Raw genomic sequence first — 13,340 nt, forward strand, 5'->3', positions numbered from 1 at the left:
AACAAAAAGAATGTGGTTACTAATGTAACATTAACAAATGATATGAATTCAATGAGTTCTACTGAAATGCAAAGAAAACTATACTTTTGACTCCTAAATGTAAATTATTAAAGAACCTACATGCCTGTGCTTTATAAAAGATCATATACAAAGTATATCTCTAGGTTAAAAACCAGTACACTTAGCTGGGCAGTGGTGGCACCCATCTTTATCCCAAGCACTTGAGTTCAAGGCCAGCCTGGTCTACAAAGCAAGTCCAGGACAGCCAAGGCTACACAGAGAAACCCTGTCTCGAAAACTGAAACAAAACAAAACAAAACTGGTATACTTAAGTAGTTGAGAATGTGTAATATAGAAATAATCAGAAGGGTAAAGATTCAAAAGGATGTTCTGCTTACACTATTAACCTCAAGCAAGAACTACTTGATTCTAACTCACAGTTGAGAGATTAAATTGTTATAAACACACCAAAAAAGAGCAAATTATATAATCCAATTTTTAAATGTCTAGTTTCTCTACAATACATAATTACATGTATATTTGAAAAACACTAAAAAAGAAAGAACTGCATTCTTTTAAAAAAATGCTTTTGGGTAAAGTAGAAGCTGACAACATAATCTAAAAATGCCCACAGGACTGACTACATATTTGTGTACATATGTTTGTGTTAACATGTATGTGGCTACAAACTTTAGTAATTTTACCAAACACCAGTTTTGTTTTTAAATTTTACTATTTAAAAACTAAACCTCTGAAGAGTATCGAGCTTTATGCCCTTTAAGATAAAGATGAATTTTTAATCCCCAGACTCTGTCACAAGCGGACAGGCTATCCATCAATTTTTTATAGGTGACAGATGCATAGCTAACAATGAAAACACACAGAAAATGTGCAATCATTGTAACAAAATTAACTCTGAAAGAAACAAGGAAAAGGAAGCCACATCAGACCAGGAGAAAGAAGTCTATTTCACCATCAGGTGACATGAGGAACTTCTAAACACACTTTTATAGTTTGTAGATCACCACTGCATATATAATCACCTTCGGACTCCATAGCAGTCATTCTTAGTCATCACTGTAGTATCTTTATACTTATCACTCAACATAGGAACAACTTTTTGGCCACCAAATGGAATAAAGAAAAAGTTCAGCCGTAAAGTAGCAGGAACTAAGGAGAAATGGCATCTAAGATCTGTGCATATGTGGGTAGACTGACTACACTGGAACCATGGCTGACCTTCAAGAACCTCAAGTGAGAACAGAGGGTGGAGAGTCAAAGAGGAAACATGTGGCTATTTCTTCATTAAAAGTCAGCAGTATTAAATGTGTATGCATGGTAGATACAAATCACATATAACTGTTATAAGATGTAGGATAATTTTTAAAAAATTAACAACTGTTTTTATTAAGACTATTTTATTTTTAAAATTTCAAAATATAAAAATAATAAACATGGGTATTTAATAAACAACATAATTCAACTATAAATAATAGAAGTGTTGACAACCCACACAAACACAGTCACTATAAACATTCTGTGCATACAAGAGTAGTTTTCTAGTTCAAGTTTTACCTTTTTCAGTTCAAGTTTTATCTTCACTTTTAAAAATAAACAAGGAAGCTGCTACAGCTTAACCAGTTACTTTCGCTCCACTCAAAGAGCAGGGAATTTTCCCCATGCCAACACGCATTCATGAAATGGGATAGTTATGGGCACAGGCACTAACCACTGGAACAACCCAGTCTTCAGACAAGAAAAGACTCCTTTGGTGTTTTCATATTCAACAACAGTCCATAGTACTGAGTTAAAATAAATCACTTATTAAAGGAAATCTTGCATCAAACAGTATGTTCTGACGTATTATCACACTCAAAACAAGTTTAGGATTCTGAGAATCAAAAGTAAACATGTATGAATGCTTTGCTGATACTTAACTGTATCTTAAAAACATTCACTAAGGTGCTGGAGTGAAATCTTGAGGACAAAACAAAAAATACACATCAATGGAAAACTTACACAATGTAATAACTGATTTCTTTATAATTCATCAAATGTTCTGTAAATATCTTTAAGAAATACTCTGCCTTTGATTGAATAAAGGACAGATGGGTATTTAAAGCAGAGTAAAATGACATAATTATTTTAGGACTAGAAAAGTTTTCCATTTCAAATATGAGGGAAAAAACATGCTTGAGTATATCATTTTTAAATGCTAATCAAATTAACAGCCTTCCTCTTACCAAAATAAACTATTTTCTTTTGGGAAAAGCTGGGCACAAATAAGAATACAGTCATTCTGCGTCAGTTTCTTTATTATCAGGTGTTCTCTAATGGGCTGGGCTCTTACCCAACTCAACATCTACCTCTTTATAATTCTGCTGCTAGCTAGAGTAAAGTGTAAGCGATAATACATTAAAGCCTAGCAAAGACTAGACAACAGATTCAATGACACTGAAAGATTTTATAGCACCAATGACTGTTTCCTAAGACACTTGAGGGGCCTGTATCACTTTAAAGTATTATCTTGTAAACAAGACCAAAAATATTTAGTTGATCTGTATTTGAGCATAAATATTTATAAATTCTATTAAAAAAAAAACAAATATAGCATGACTAGAGCGACCAATAGTGTAAAATCTAAGTATATTGAAAAATATAAAGATATATAAAAGGCTTCCATAATGCAATCATGCAGAGGTAAACCGCTCCACTCAATTACACAAAAATGACTCTGTACAGTTATGTACACAGAGCTCCATAACGAGGCTGTTCAAAGACAAATTTTAGAAGAATCTCTAATAACCAATATATAAGGACTTCTACGTAACTGAACAACTGAATCTCCCAACAATTTTCAAAAAATGCAGAAAACTCAACTTGACTTCTGATCCCCAAGGGCATATTCCATTTTGTTTTGCTTTGTTTTTTAACTCAATAGCAAAAGGAAAAAACAATGGCAAAAGAAGTTAATGTGACAGCGTGTAGCACTCACCGAGTAACCAACCAAAAGAGGTCTTGGCTGGCAGGTATGGTGTCTTCAGACAATTGTTACTGGCTCTAAATTAAGCAGCTACAACACTATACTACTGTAAAGCCTTCTTTGAAAATAAAAATTATCAGCTACTCTGATAAAACATTTATGAGTTCCTCATGGCTATCTGCCAATCTATAAAAAAAGACAACAAAAAAGTTGGTGGGGGAACAACCAAACAAAATGCCTTGTAGGCAATCTAAATTATTATTTAGATAATAATTATTTGAAATACATGCTTTTTGTTTAACCATGCATGTATAATCAATGTGGATCAAGACAGATAATTTGAAATATGACTAATGAGTTTGTTACATTTTATTACTCATAAAGACAATCATAATGCATACTCAAGAGGAGAAAAGTGTTTGCAGGATATCAACTTTGTTTAAGAAAGTGTGACTGAGTAGAACTGAGTAGAACAGAGAGAGAGAGAGAGAGAGAGAGAGAGAGAGAGAGAGAGAAACAGAGAAACAGAGAGAGAGAGACAGACAGCTAGAGAGAGAGAGAAAAAAAATCAGAATCAATATAATTTGGCCCTCTCCAAGTAAGAGTGGTTATCACATCACAATTCTCAAACACCTCTAAGAGTCTATAAAGGAATAACTCAAAATAACTTAGTGAAAAAAAAAATACTTCTGGTACACTATAAAAAGAATTTCGTTAATTCATGTTTAGATTAAGAATTTTAATTGTATACTTTTTAAGTTTAAGCTATAATGGCTATAAATAATTAGTACATATACCTTTAAAGCAGCTGAAAACTATTCTTTAAAAATAAACACATAAAACTATTTCCCCTTGCTTGAAGGACTGTCTTTGATGTCCTGATTATAAGTGATGAAAACTGATGAATTAGACAAATTTAATGAATGTTGTTCAATTGCAGAACACACAGGTTATCATTTATTATTTGAAAAGAAATAAATTATTTTCTTTGTTTTTGAGGAATTAGAACAACAACAACAAAATGCACTGGAGAAAGTGGCCCTGGCAATCCCATCAATTAATACACTCACAAGAAAGAGAGAAACTAATTACAATATATAAAAATGACTTTACAGTCTACTCAAAAATTATTTTTAGTGCCTATCCTAATTCAATAAATACATTCTAAAAAAATAAAAAAATTAAAGCCAAACTTATGTTTAAGTTTTTAATTCATTTTCTTCATTCTAAAGTGTTCAGTTAATGCTCTCATGGCTTTATAGAGTTCACAGACGCATTTCTCAGTCTGCCTGAGACATAATACAGCTCATAAGGAAACTAAAAGGCCTTGTTCCTTCTTAAGGTGTTTTACAAGTTAAGTTGCTCTAAAGGGGAGAAAACATTTATGACTAAAGTCATACACATCACACATTGATACACTTCTGGACTCAGGTGTACTTATACAGAACTGCAAGGTAAAATGTTCAGCATAGGACATGTAAACAGCTATTCAGATTGATATAGGGCAAACCAAATGACAGGATGACATTATTAACAGTCGTCTCCAGAAAGGACAGGACAGGGCTTGCTCATGTAGTCACAAAGCTAAACTCAGGCAGTGATGTCCTCTCTCTGCTGGAAAAAAAGAACATTTATTAAAATACTTTTTTAAATAACAGAAGAATCCAAAATTCAAATTACTATATGAGCTATCTCTAATATAAAAATATTTCAAAGAGTCTACTTGAGAAGAATCAAAGCGTAAGTTACAGACAAATTATTCCAAAGATTTTCCTTGGGCTGAAGTGATTTAACAAAGCTTCTCTGCATCACTTTTTCTGAAAACATTGTCAAGATCACAGCACTACAAAATGACTATTACTGAAATGTGGGGATCAGAAAATTTACTAACTGGTCAGGTGGTATTTTTACATAGAGCTGTGAGTAGGCAAAGAAATTTCTGAAAATCATGTACAAGCCTCAAGTTACTATAAATAAACCAAAAGCAAAAACAAATTTCTTAAAGTTTCCCAATGATTTTTAAAATAATTACAAGGATATTTTATTTCCTTAATTCCATATAATGATCACTTCATTCTTTAATCATCTTATATATGATATAAAATTCTACACCAAGCGCCCAGTGCAACAACCAAAATTTTAAAAGGAACACATAATGAGGCAGTGCCTGGCATACAAAGGAAGATTAACTTTAGATGGGTAAGCGGAGTGGATGAAATAAAGAAATAGAGAGAGACTTAGAAAGGATCAAATGTAAAAAAGTAAAATTTTAAATTTCTCAGTAACAAGCACAGAAAACTAACACACTACCAAAAGTTATTAGCAAGTTAGATTTTTTTTTAACTAAGCATGTCTGTTTTCATGAGAAATAAGTGATAGTGGCAAATTGTGTCCAGCAATTTTTTTTTTTCCATTTTCTAGAATTGGGCAGCTATTTAGAAGGCTCTGTTCCACCTATTCAGAGAATGTGTAAGAGGCAAGGCAATAATGCCACTTTTTCCACAGGACTGTATTCAGACTGTAGAACGGGCAAGTTAATTCTTTCAGTCCAGAGAATTGACAAAAGTGAGTTCCTTCTACCTAGAAAGATGTTTCCTTTTTGCCTTACAACTATTTCATACTGGTTAGTGTACTGGTGGCTTAAAGTCTATGTTAGTAGATGTCCATTTTCAGTTCACAGATTTTTAGAAGAAAAAATGTCCTGGGAGGAAAACCCAGAGTAAGTAATCCAGAACTTCTTTTAGGACAATCTTAATTTTGAAGGCCCAACTGACTTTGTGGGGGCAATGGGACTTAGAGGGATTTATATGAATACTAGGGCTAAAGTGCTGCTTTTCTGAAATTAGCCTATAGTCATTGTTATGATGGTAGATATATTGTCAAAATCTGCACAATACTCTGAGACAGCCACTGATATTCCAACAAACTAAGTAAGTAAACGTTTGATTTCTTTTTGTGCCATTATATCCAATGGTTAGTGTTGTAAGAAAAATTGGAATACAGCCCCTCTTCCTACTCACCAGGAAATAGCTCTGGTTAACAAGGTACTTTCTTGAATGTGGCTTAGCCATACTTGCTACAAGTAATCAGCTAAAACAATAACATCTTATCTTCATAGTAAACTACTGGCTTGTTACATTTGACCATATTACAATAAAACAGAACCTATGGAAGACTCATTTCCTGCAACATCTTTTCATCAAATGTCTGGGCTTCAGTTACTTGTTTAAAAAAAAAAAAAGTTACAAGAATCCAGTAACATTTAAAACATTGTTTAGAGATTTAAAAAAAAAAAAAAAAAACAATGTGACAACCATCCCTTGAGGTAATCCTAATCAATCTTTTATCCAGAAATATATTAATATCTCCTATAATTGCCTACATTGCCTTTAGGTTTTTTTTCCCACCCCCAACTCTACCTGTACAACCAGATAACCAGATGTGTACAATAAAGCAGCAAACTTATCAGAAGAGCTGTAGAATTAAAATGGTTTCTACTTTTAGGTGGCATACTGTAGAAGAAAAGAATGGAGATGGAAAAAAAGATACAAATCTGGATTTGTTGACAAAAAATATAATAGGCAATACTTTTTTAAAAATCAATTTTAAAAGCCAAGAGGAAAGTTATTAATGGGAATAGGAAGAACGTGTAAATACAGAAGTTAACCTGCATGGTATAGGCTAAATGCAACGTGTGCTGGAAACATATACACAAAACTTTAGCAAGAAGTATTATATGATTTATTATAGTCAAATCTAAGTTGTTTCCACTGATGAGAAAAACATCATCAGGTAATAACTGGCTTAAAGGTATAAAATTGTTTTGGAGTCGAACACTAATTTACCACCAGGGACACCATTTAGTCCAGTGCTTTTCATTTTATACATAAGGAGCAAACTCTGTAAGGCAAGAGACTTGCCTAAGGCTACAGAGTTAGAGCAGAGCTGAGAACTGAATCTCTTAACACTTTTTCAGTTCTCTATACTCAACCTATGAACCAAAAAGACGTAGTGAGAAGGTCTAGATTGGTGGTTCTCAGCATTTCTAACCATGTACTCTAATAAAAAAAAAAATAAAGAAATAAAAGATAAACTAACCCTGTATATGACTATAGTATTTAATGTGCACCATCTACATGGATGCCTTAACTGGGGAAATGTCACGATTGATGATAGGTGTCTACCTCCATCACTACTTCTAGCCCTGTGATGAGACACACAATACTATCATTTAATAAAGTGGACCCAGTGACTGAGGAGACTTATTTAGAAAATTGATAAGAATTAACAAGGGAGGTAACTGTCAACCTCATTACTATAAATTTAAATATGCATTCATTCATTATTTCATCCAACAAACATCTAAGTGCTCACATGAGCCAGGTTTTACTATAAGCACTAGAGATAAAAAGATGAATAAGACATGGTCCCCTTCCTAGAGGAGCTTGCAATCTCTTGGGGAAAGACAGACATATAAACCAGATAAATTATGTTACAACATTAAATATTATAACAGAGATATGAACAAAGTGCTTTTTAAAAGGGTAAACATAGGAACTGCCTAATGACCAAGAAGTCTATTAATTCTGCGCAGTATTTTGAGGTAAAGACTACCATAGTTACTATAAACACAATCTCATGGTTGATCAGTAATTAGGAAGAAAACAGCAGCAGAGTTCTGTAAAAAATTTTTCATTTTTTATAAAAGTAGCATTGAAATCACAAAATGCATATGTTAAGAATCTAGTACTTCCACTATGACTTTAGGTAAATCACTCTATTTCTAACAGCCTGTTTTCTTATTAGAAAAATGAGAACTACCATCTACTTAAAAAGGTGTCTTAGGTTTTAAATGAAAAAAAGTGTATGTAGAGTACTAGTATTTAGAAACATACTCATGAAAACCCAATAGCAACACATCAGTAAGTAACATTTATAAATGCAGATTAATGCTTATAAAAGTACAACTGTGAATCTAAAGAATACTGGGAATATGTAATCCTCATACTAGGGAACCAAATTGAGTTATATTTGATCTTCTGAGCCATTCAAAGCACCATGACTTAAAATATTTTAAGTTCTTACATATTAGACAATTTCAGGCTAGGGAACTTGATGAGCTTAACTGAGTAGAAATCGTAATTTGAAACTATCATCAAAACATAGAGCCAAAAATAGAATGGAGATTTAACTGGCCTTGGAAAGATTTACTTTCTTTGTAATACCTGTTTGGTGTAAAGAGAAGAAACGTGAGCCTCTGCCAATTTGGCATCTTTCACGACTACTAAAAAGAAAAGAAAACAAACTTACCTAATGAATCAGAATAGCACATAGCAAACATACAAGAGACTACACAAAAATATACCATAGTCTTAGTAAACTTTAAGAGTCATTATTTTAGCAAATGGAATCTGAGTTTGAGAATTTAAATATGTGTACTGACTGCAAGTCAAACATTCCTATAAAATAGTATTACCACTAAAACCACACAACTAAGACCCCAAGTGTAAAGGGGGAAAGACAGAAAAACATTATCTAAGTTATATGATGGCTGAAGACTGGGGCTTGTGGGATTAATTTTGGATTGTGTTGTTCCCAAAAGGCAAGAAAGTAGTTCTGTTAAAATATGGTTTAAAAAAAAACACCCTAATTTTGAGAAGCAGAAATACTTGAAAATAAAAGATTTTTAAAAATACAGTAATCTAGTACTCTCCTAACCTCATTCTACAAAGAATATATTTCCTGAAAAAGGTTTAGTTAACTTTCAATAATGATATTTATGTGCCAGAGAAATCCACTTATAAAAATAATCACAATATTGTTGCAAATGTGAAAGAGTTTTATATAAGTATAGTAAATGCACACTTAAAATATCAGACTGGAACACTTACCAAACAGTGTTTTCCTAAAGTAGTATCTATAGTACATTTCTTTATTCATATATCTTCAAATGGTCAAGTTTTCTTTCATACATCCAAAATGTAATATGAAGTTGTCTTATTCATCAAATGTTAGCGCTACTTGAAGTCTGGTTCCAAACTAATCAGCCTGCTTTTAAATTTTAAGACATCTGTTGAAAATTTATATGATCAAACCAAACTGAAGTGGTATAAATTTTAAACATTGGATTGTACATCATTGTAAAAGTACTAGTAACCATTACTATTTAGTGATTATAGCTCCTTTTGATAGTTAGGGGGAAGGCAGGTCACCATCTGGAATGGTCTGTTTCTTTTTTCATTTTTTTCTTTCCTTTTTTTTTTTTTTTTTTTTTTTTTTTTTTTTTTTTTTTTTTAAAATCAAGGAACATTGTCATGGATTTTTTTTTTGTCATTGTTTTCTTTTTTCTTTTCTTTTTTCTTTTCAAAGACCATTCCACTTTATTTTAAGCATCCAGATGCATAAGGACTCATATGTAAAGCAGTCATACACCATTATCATTAACACCCATGTGATAAAATACATACACAAATCCAACAAATGGCTAATACATAGTAAAGCCTACGCATACTACTATGCAATATTATGAATACATAACGTGGAGACTTTAGAGTACTATGTCATCTATTCATTTTTGAAAACATTCATTTTTTAAGATTTTAAATGCAAATTCATTCCTTATTTGGAGTAAAACAAAATCCTCTATGTTATTACAAGTATTGGGTAATAAGTATTCAAATCTATTCATTAATTTACAAATAATCCAAAGAATTCTTTACTGCTCAATAGAAGTATGTAATAAAAACATTGCATATGTTCTATTGTGATGTCTTTAGCAATTGTTTACTGAAATAAAATGCAAACATCAATCTTCAAAATACAAGATCAGAAGGTAGTTTTCTTCTCTTTTATCTATTTGTGAAATCCATCTTCATCATATTTTACCAAAAATTGTTTTTACAAATATGTAAAAGTACATTAGATAATCTAATGAAACACAGGTAGAGTTCTAGCATATGCAGCTCAATCATCAGTCAAATCATCTTCTCCAAGAACGAGATTCATTGTCCTCTTCTTCTTCATCATCATCTTGAAGTAATGAGTCATCCACCAAAGACTCTTCCTGAAACTTTAGGTTAAGATGTATTTAGGAATTTACCCAAAAAAAAAAAAATAATAATAATAATAAATAAATAAATAAATAAATAAAAATAAAAGAAAGAAAAAAGAAAAAAAAAAAGGAAAAGAAAGGTAACACTTTTAAGCACTGTTCTCTCTCAAGAGTTGACTGCAAGCGGTTATTTGTATACCTAGCGCACTTGAGAGAACACAGTAAAGCAGGCCTGATCTAGTCCATCTCTCCACTGCACCAGCTTCACTGCTTACATGAAGTAAGCACTAAGTATGAACCTAAGGTTGTGTACATGCCAGCTCTCCTACTCTAACAAATCATGCCATCTGCTGTACTTCAAAACACTACTCAATGCTTCTTTTAAAAAGAAATACATTTCCCCTGACTTACCCTAACTCTCAACACTCAACTATTCAGTGACTTATAAAAATCCTACAATTTCAATGTTTTACTATATATATGACCTTTTAATTACAAAACAAACAAACAAGAACAACAAGGAAAATAATAACACCTTTCTTTTCCCCATTCCCTTCATAAAAGTTTCTCAGACTGCTTTCCCAAACTTTTCAAAATACCTAATACCAGGAGCTCTCCTGCTTTTCTCCCCATTCAATTCAAACTCATGGAAGGACAAAGGTATAATCTAAAATATAAAATGACAAATCATGTACATGAGTTTCAAATATACATTTCTTCTTGCATTTGACTATGGATATGCGTAACAGACTTGAAAGTTCTGCAAACAAAATGAAGCAGTATTACGGAAATCTAACAAATGTACAACAGAATCTTTTAGTTTCTTTACCTTACCTTTATTTTTTAACTTCTTCAATTTTTTTCTACAACTTTTTTCATGATTAAGCAAAACAGAATTGCTTATTTTAAATCTTCTGTCTCAAGAGCTTTTTATATTCACTGTCCTTCCTGCTCTATGATACTTTTTAGTGCACTAACTTGCTAGTGTTCCCTGAGAAAATTGCCTTCTCCCATACTTATCCTGAAGGTAGACTCCTGCTAAACACGCCTTTCTCCACTACATTCCTAGCCCCAGCACATCCTTACGGAACACTATTTTATCACTCAGGGCTTGGCTTTACTGGCAATAGACCTTTAAGATTGTTATGGACAGAGACAATTGTTCCTTCCTGGGGGTTGCCATAGCATGTTGTTCAAATCCTCTTTTGGCACATCAGCATGCCTGTTATTGTAATGAGTTTCTTCTGTTTCTGCCACCACCCTCCTTTGCAGATTATAAGCTCCTTGATGACAGGGACCGTGTCTTATTCATTTTTGTGCCTATCACAAAATCTACCACATACCAGGTAGTCACTCTAATGAACTAAACCAACATGAGTTTAAAAAGAAGGCTGAAATGTTGATACAGCAATTAAATAAAATAAATGCCCTAGAACTTAACATATTATTACAAAATTTCCTGTGGATAAAAATCTAATAAATAATTATTATCTTCTATAGTAATTGAAAATTGATATATCACATATTCTTTTGGGATTAGCAATGCACAACTCTTCTCATTAATCCAGAACATATAAAGTTGTCTGCATTTATCTGATCTCCCCTGTCTGGAATATGGCTTAGGAATAAAAGTATTATGTTAAGATCATAGCCATAAACAACGACAACAAAAAAAAAAATCACCTTTTATAAATGAATTATGAATAATGATGGGAAAACAAGTTAAAAAAAAGAGACATACTTCCTCTTCATCAGGTTCAATTTCTTCAGTTTCCACAGCTGAAATATTAGCTATTGGTTTATTCCATGCCAGTTTTAAATCCTGCCCTTTGAAACGAGCTCCATGAATTGCAGCCTAAAATAATTAAGAATACGGCAGTAGAGAACATTAACAATTTCTAAAGAAAATCTGAATTTTTTAATGTCTTTTTTTTTTTTTTTTTTTTTTTTGGTTTTTCGAGACAGGGTTTCTCTGTGTAGCCTTGGCCATCCTGGACTCACTTTGTAGACCAGGCTGGCCTCGAACTCACAGTGATCCGCCTGCCTCTGCCTCCCAAGTGCTGGGATTAAAGGCGTGCACCACCATGCCCGGCTCTAATGCCTAATATTTAAAGAGCTAAACTTAAAGACAGTTGCTTGTTTATTTGCTGTGTAGTCGTTAACCTGTCAATTTACTATTATAATTACTATTTTATAGTTACTTCTTTATATCATACTAGTGATATAAGAGATTCTTTAAGTAAACGATTTCTCATAATCAAGTACATTTCACTCCTGCAAAACTGAGTAGAAAAAACTGTCAGTTTACAGTACAGTAATAACTACTACTCAGCCAACAATCCCAATATACATGGATGTCTATTTTAAGATCAACAGACCAATTTTACATGCTAATTTACAACTGATAATATAAATGTAAGCTAGGAACCTTTAACAAAAATTAATTTGCATGTAAATGTCACATTATTTTCAAATTAATGAGCAAAATCACTGCAAAATCATGCAACTAATGCAAAATATAATACCTTAAAGAAAAGGAAAAGTAACTCTGAACTTTTCTACAGAAAAATACAGTATTTCCTATAAACTGTTTTATAACTAATTACAGTTGAACTCAAGAAATGGTCAAGCCTAAGTTCTTGTTATAGGCAAGACCTACAGGAAAACACCACATTTAAAGTAACATGAATGAACATAAATCAGTGTTAGCAACCTTTTAAAAAAACTCATGTTCCCAAAGATTATAGCACATACTCAAAGTATTGAATAATATAAAGTGTAGAAACAAGTACATATTCAATAACATCTTAACATGATTTGTGTGTGGCATTAATGCCCTGATATACAAATTTAAATGTGTACATGATAAATTTACAAGATTTCATGCCTATTAAAATTCAGCTTAGAATTTTCAGTCCATGCTTTATCAAAATGCCATACACAACACAACACACACACACACACACACACACACACACACAAATTTTAGTTCAGAAAAAATTGAAATTATATAGAAAGTATACTGGATTACTGTTAGGGAATTAAAAAAAAGCCACATGTAAAATACTTATAAAACCTTTCCCCGCCCCCCATTTATTAAAAAGGAAAATGTAAAAAGTATAAAACTATGACCAGCAATATCTACAAGAAATTTGGGTGAGGAGTTGTCTTTGCTGTGTAACCCTCCCTATAGTTTACCTCACCAAGCTCCAGCTTTAGCAATGTAACTGTGCATCACTACACCTTGCAACAACAGGTTACTGACATACTTCTAATAACCTCATTTTATCCATCTCTATATTCAAC

General features: G+C 32.4%; 1 protein-coding gene across 7 annotated transcripts in view; it reads right to left on the reverse strand.

The window, feature by feature from the left end:
- Positions 1 to 3,666: 3,666 nt before the first annotated feature.
- Positions 3,667 to 13,340, reverse strand: part of Rbm26 (RNA binding motif protein 26) — a 69,562-nt gene continuing 59,888 nt past the window's right edge. For 4 of the 7 annotated variants that reach the window (XM_051160945.1, XM_051160940.1, XM_051160943.1 and 1 more), the window contains 2 exons: positions 11,776 to 11,889; positions 9,247 to 10,052 (listed from right to left, as the gene is read on the reverse strand). In XM_051160945.1, the coding sequence (XP_051016902.1) occupies positions 9,963 to 10,052; positions 11,776 to 11,889 (204 nt within the window). In that variant the 3' untranslated portion in view covers positions 9,247 to 9,962. Of the gene's footprint in view, positions 4,598 to 9,246; positions 10,053 to 11,775; positions 11,890 to 13,340 lie in introns of those variants that run through there. The other 3 variants (XM_051160944.1, XM_051160942.1, XM_051160941.1) reach the window with 2 other exon arrangements.

This window comes from Acomys russatus, chromosome 18, assembly GCF_903995435.1.
Source record: "Acomys russatus chromosome 18, mAcoRus1.1, whole genome shotgun sequence".
NCBI classification, from domain to species: domain Eukaryota; kingdom Metazoa; phylum Chordata; class Mammalia; order Rodentia; family Muridae; genus Acomys; species Acomys russatus.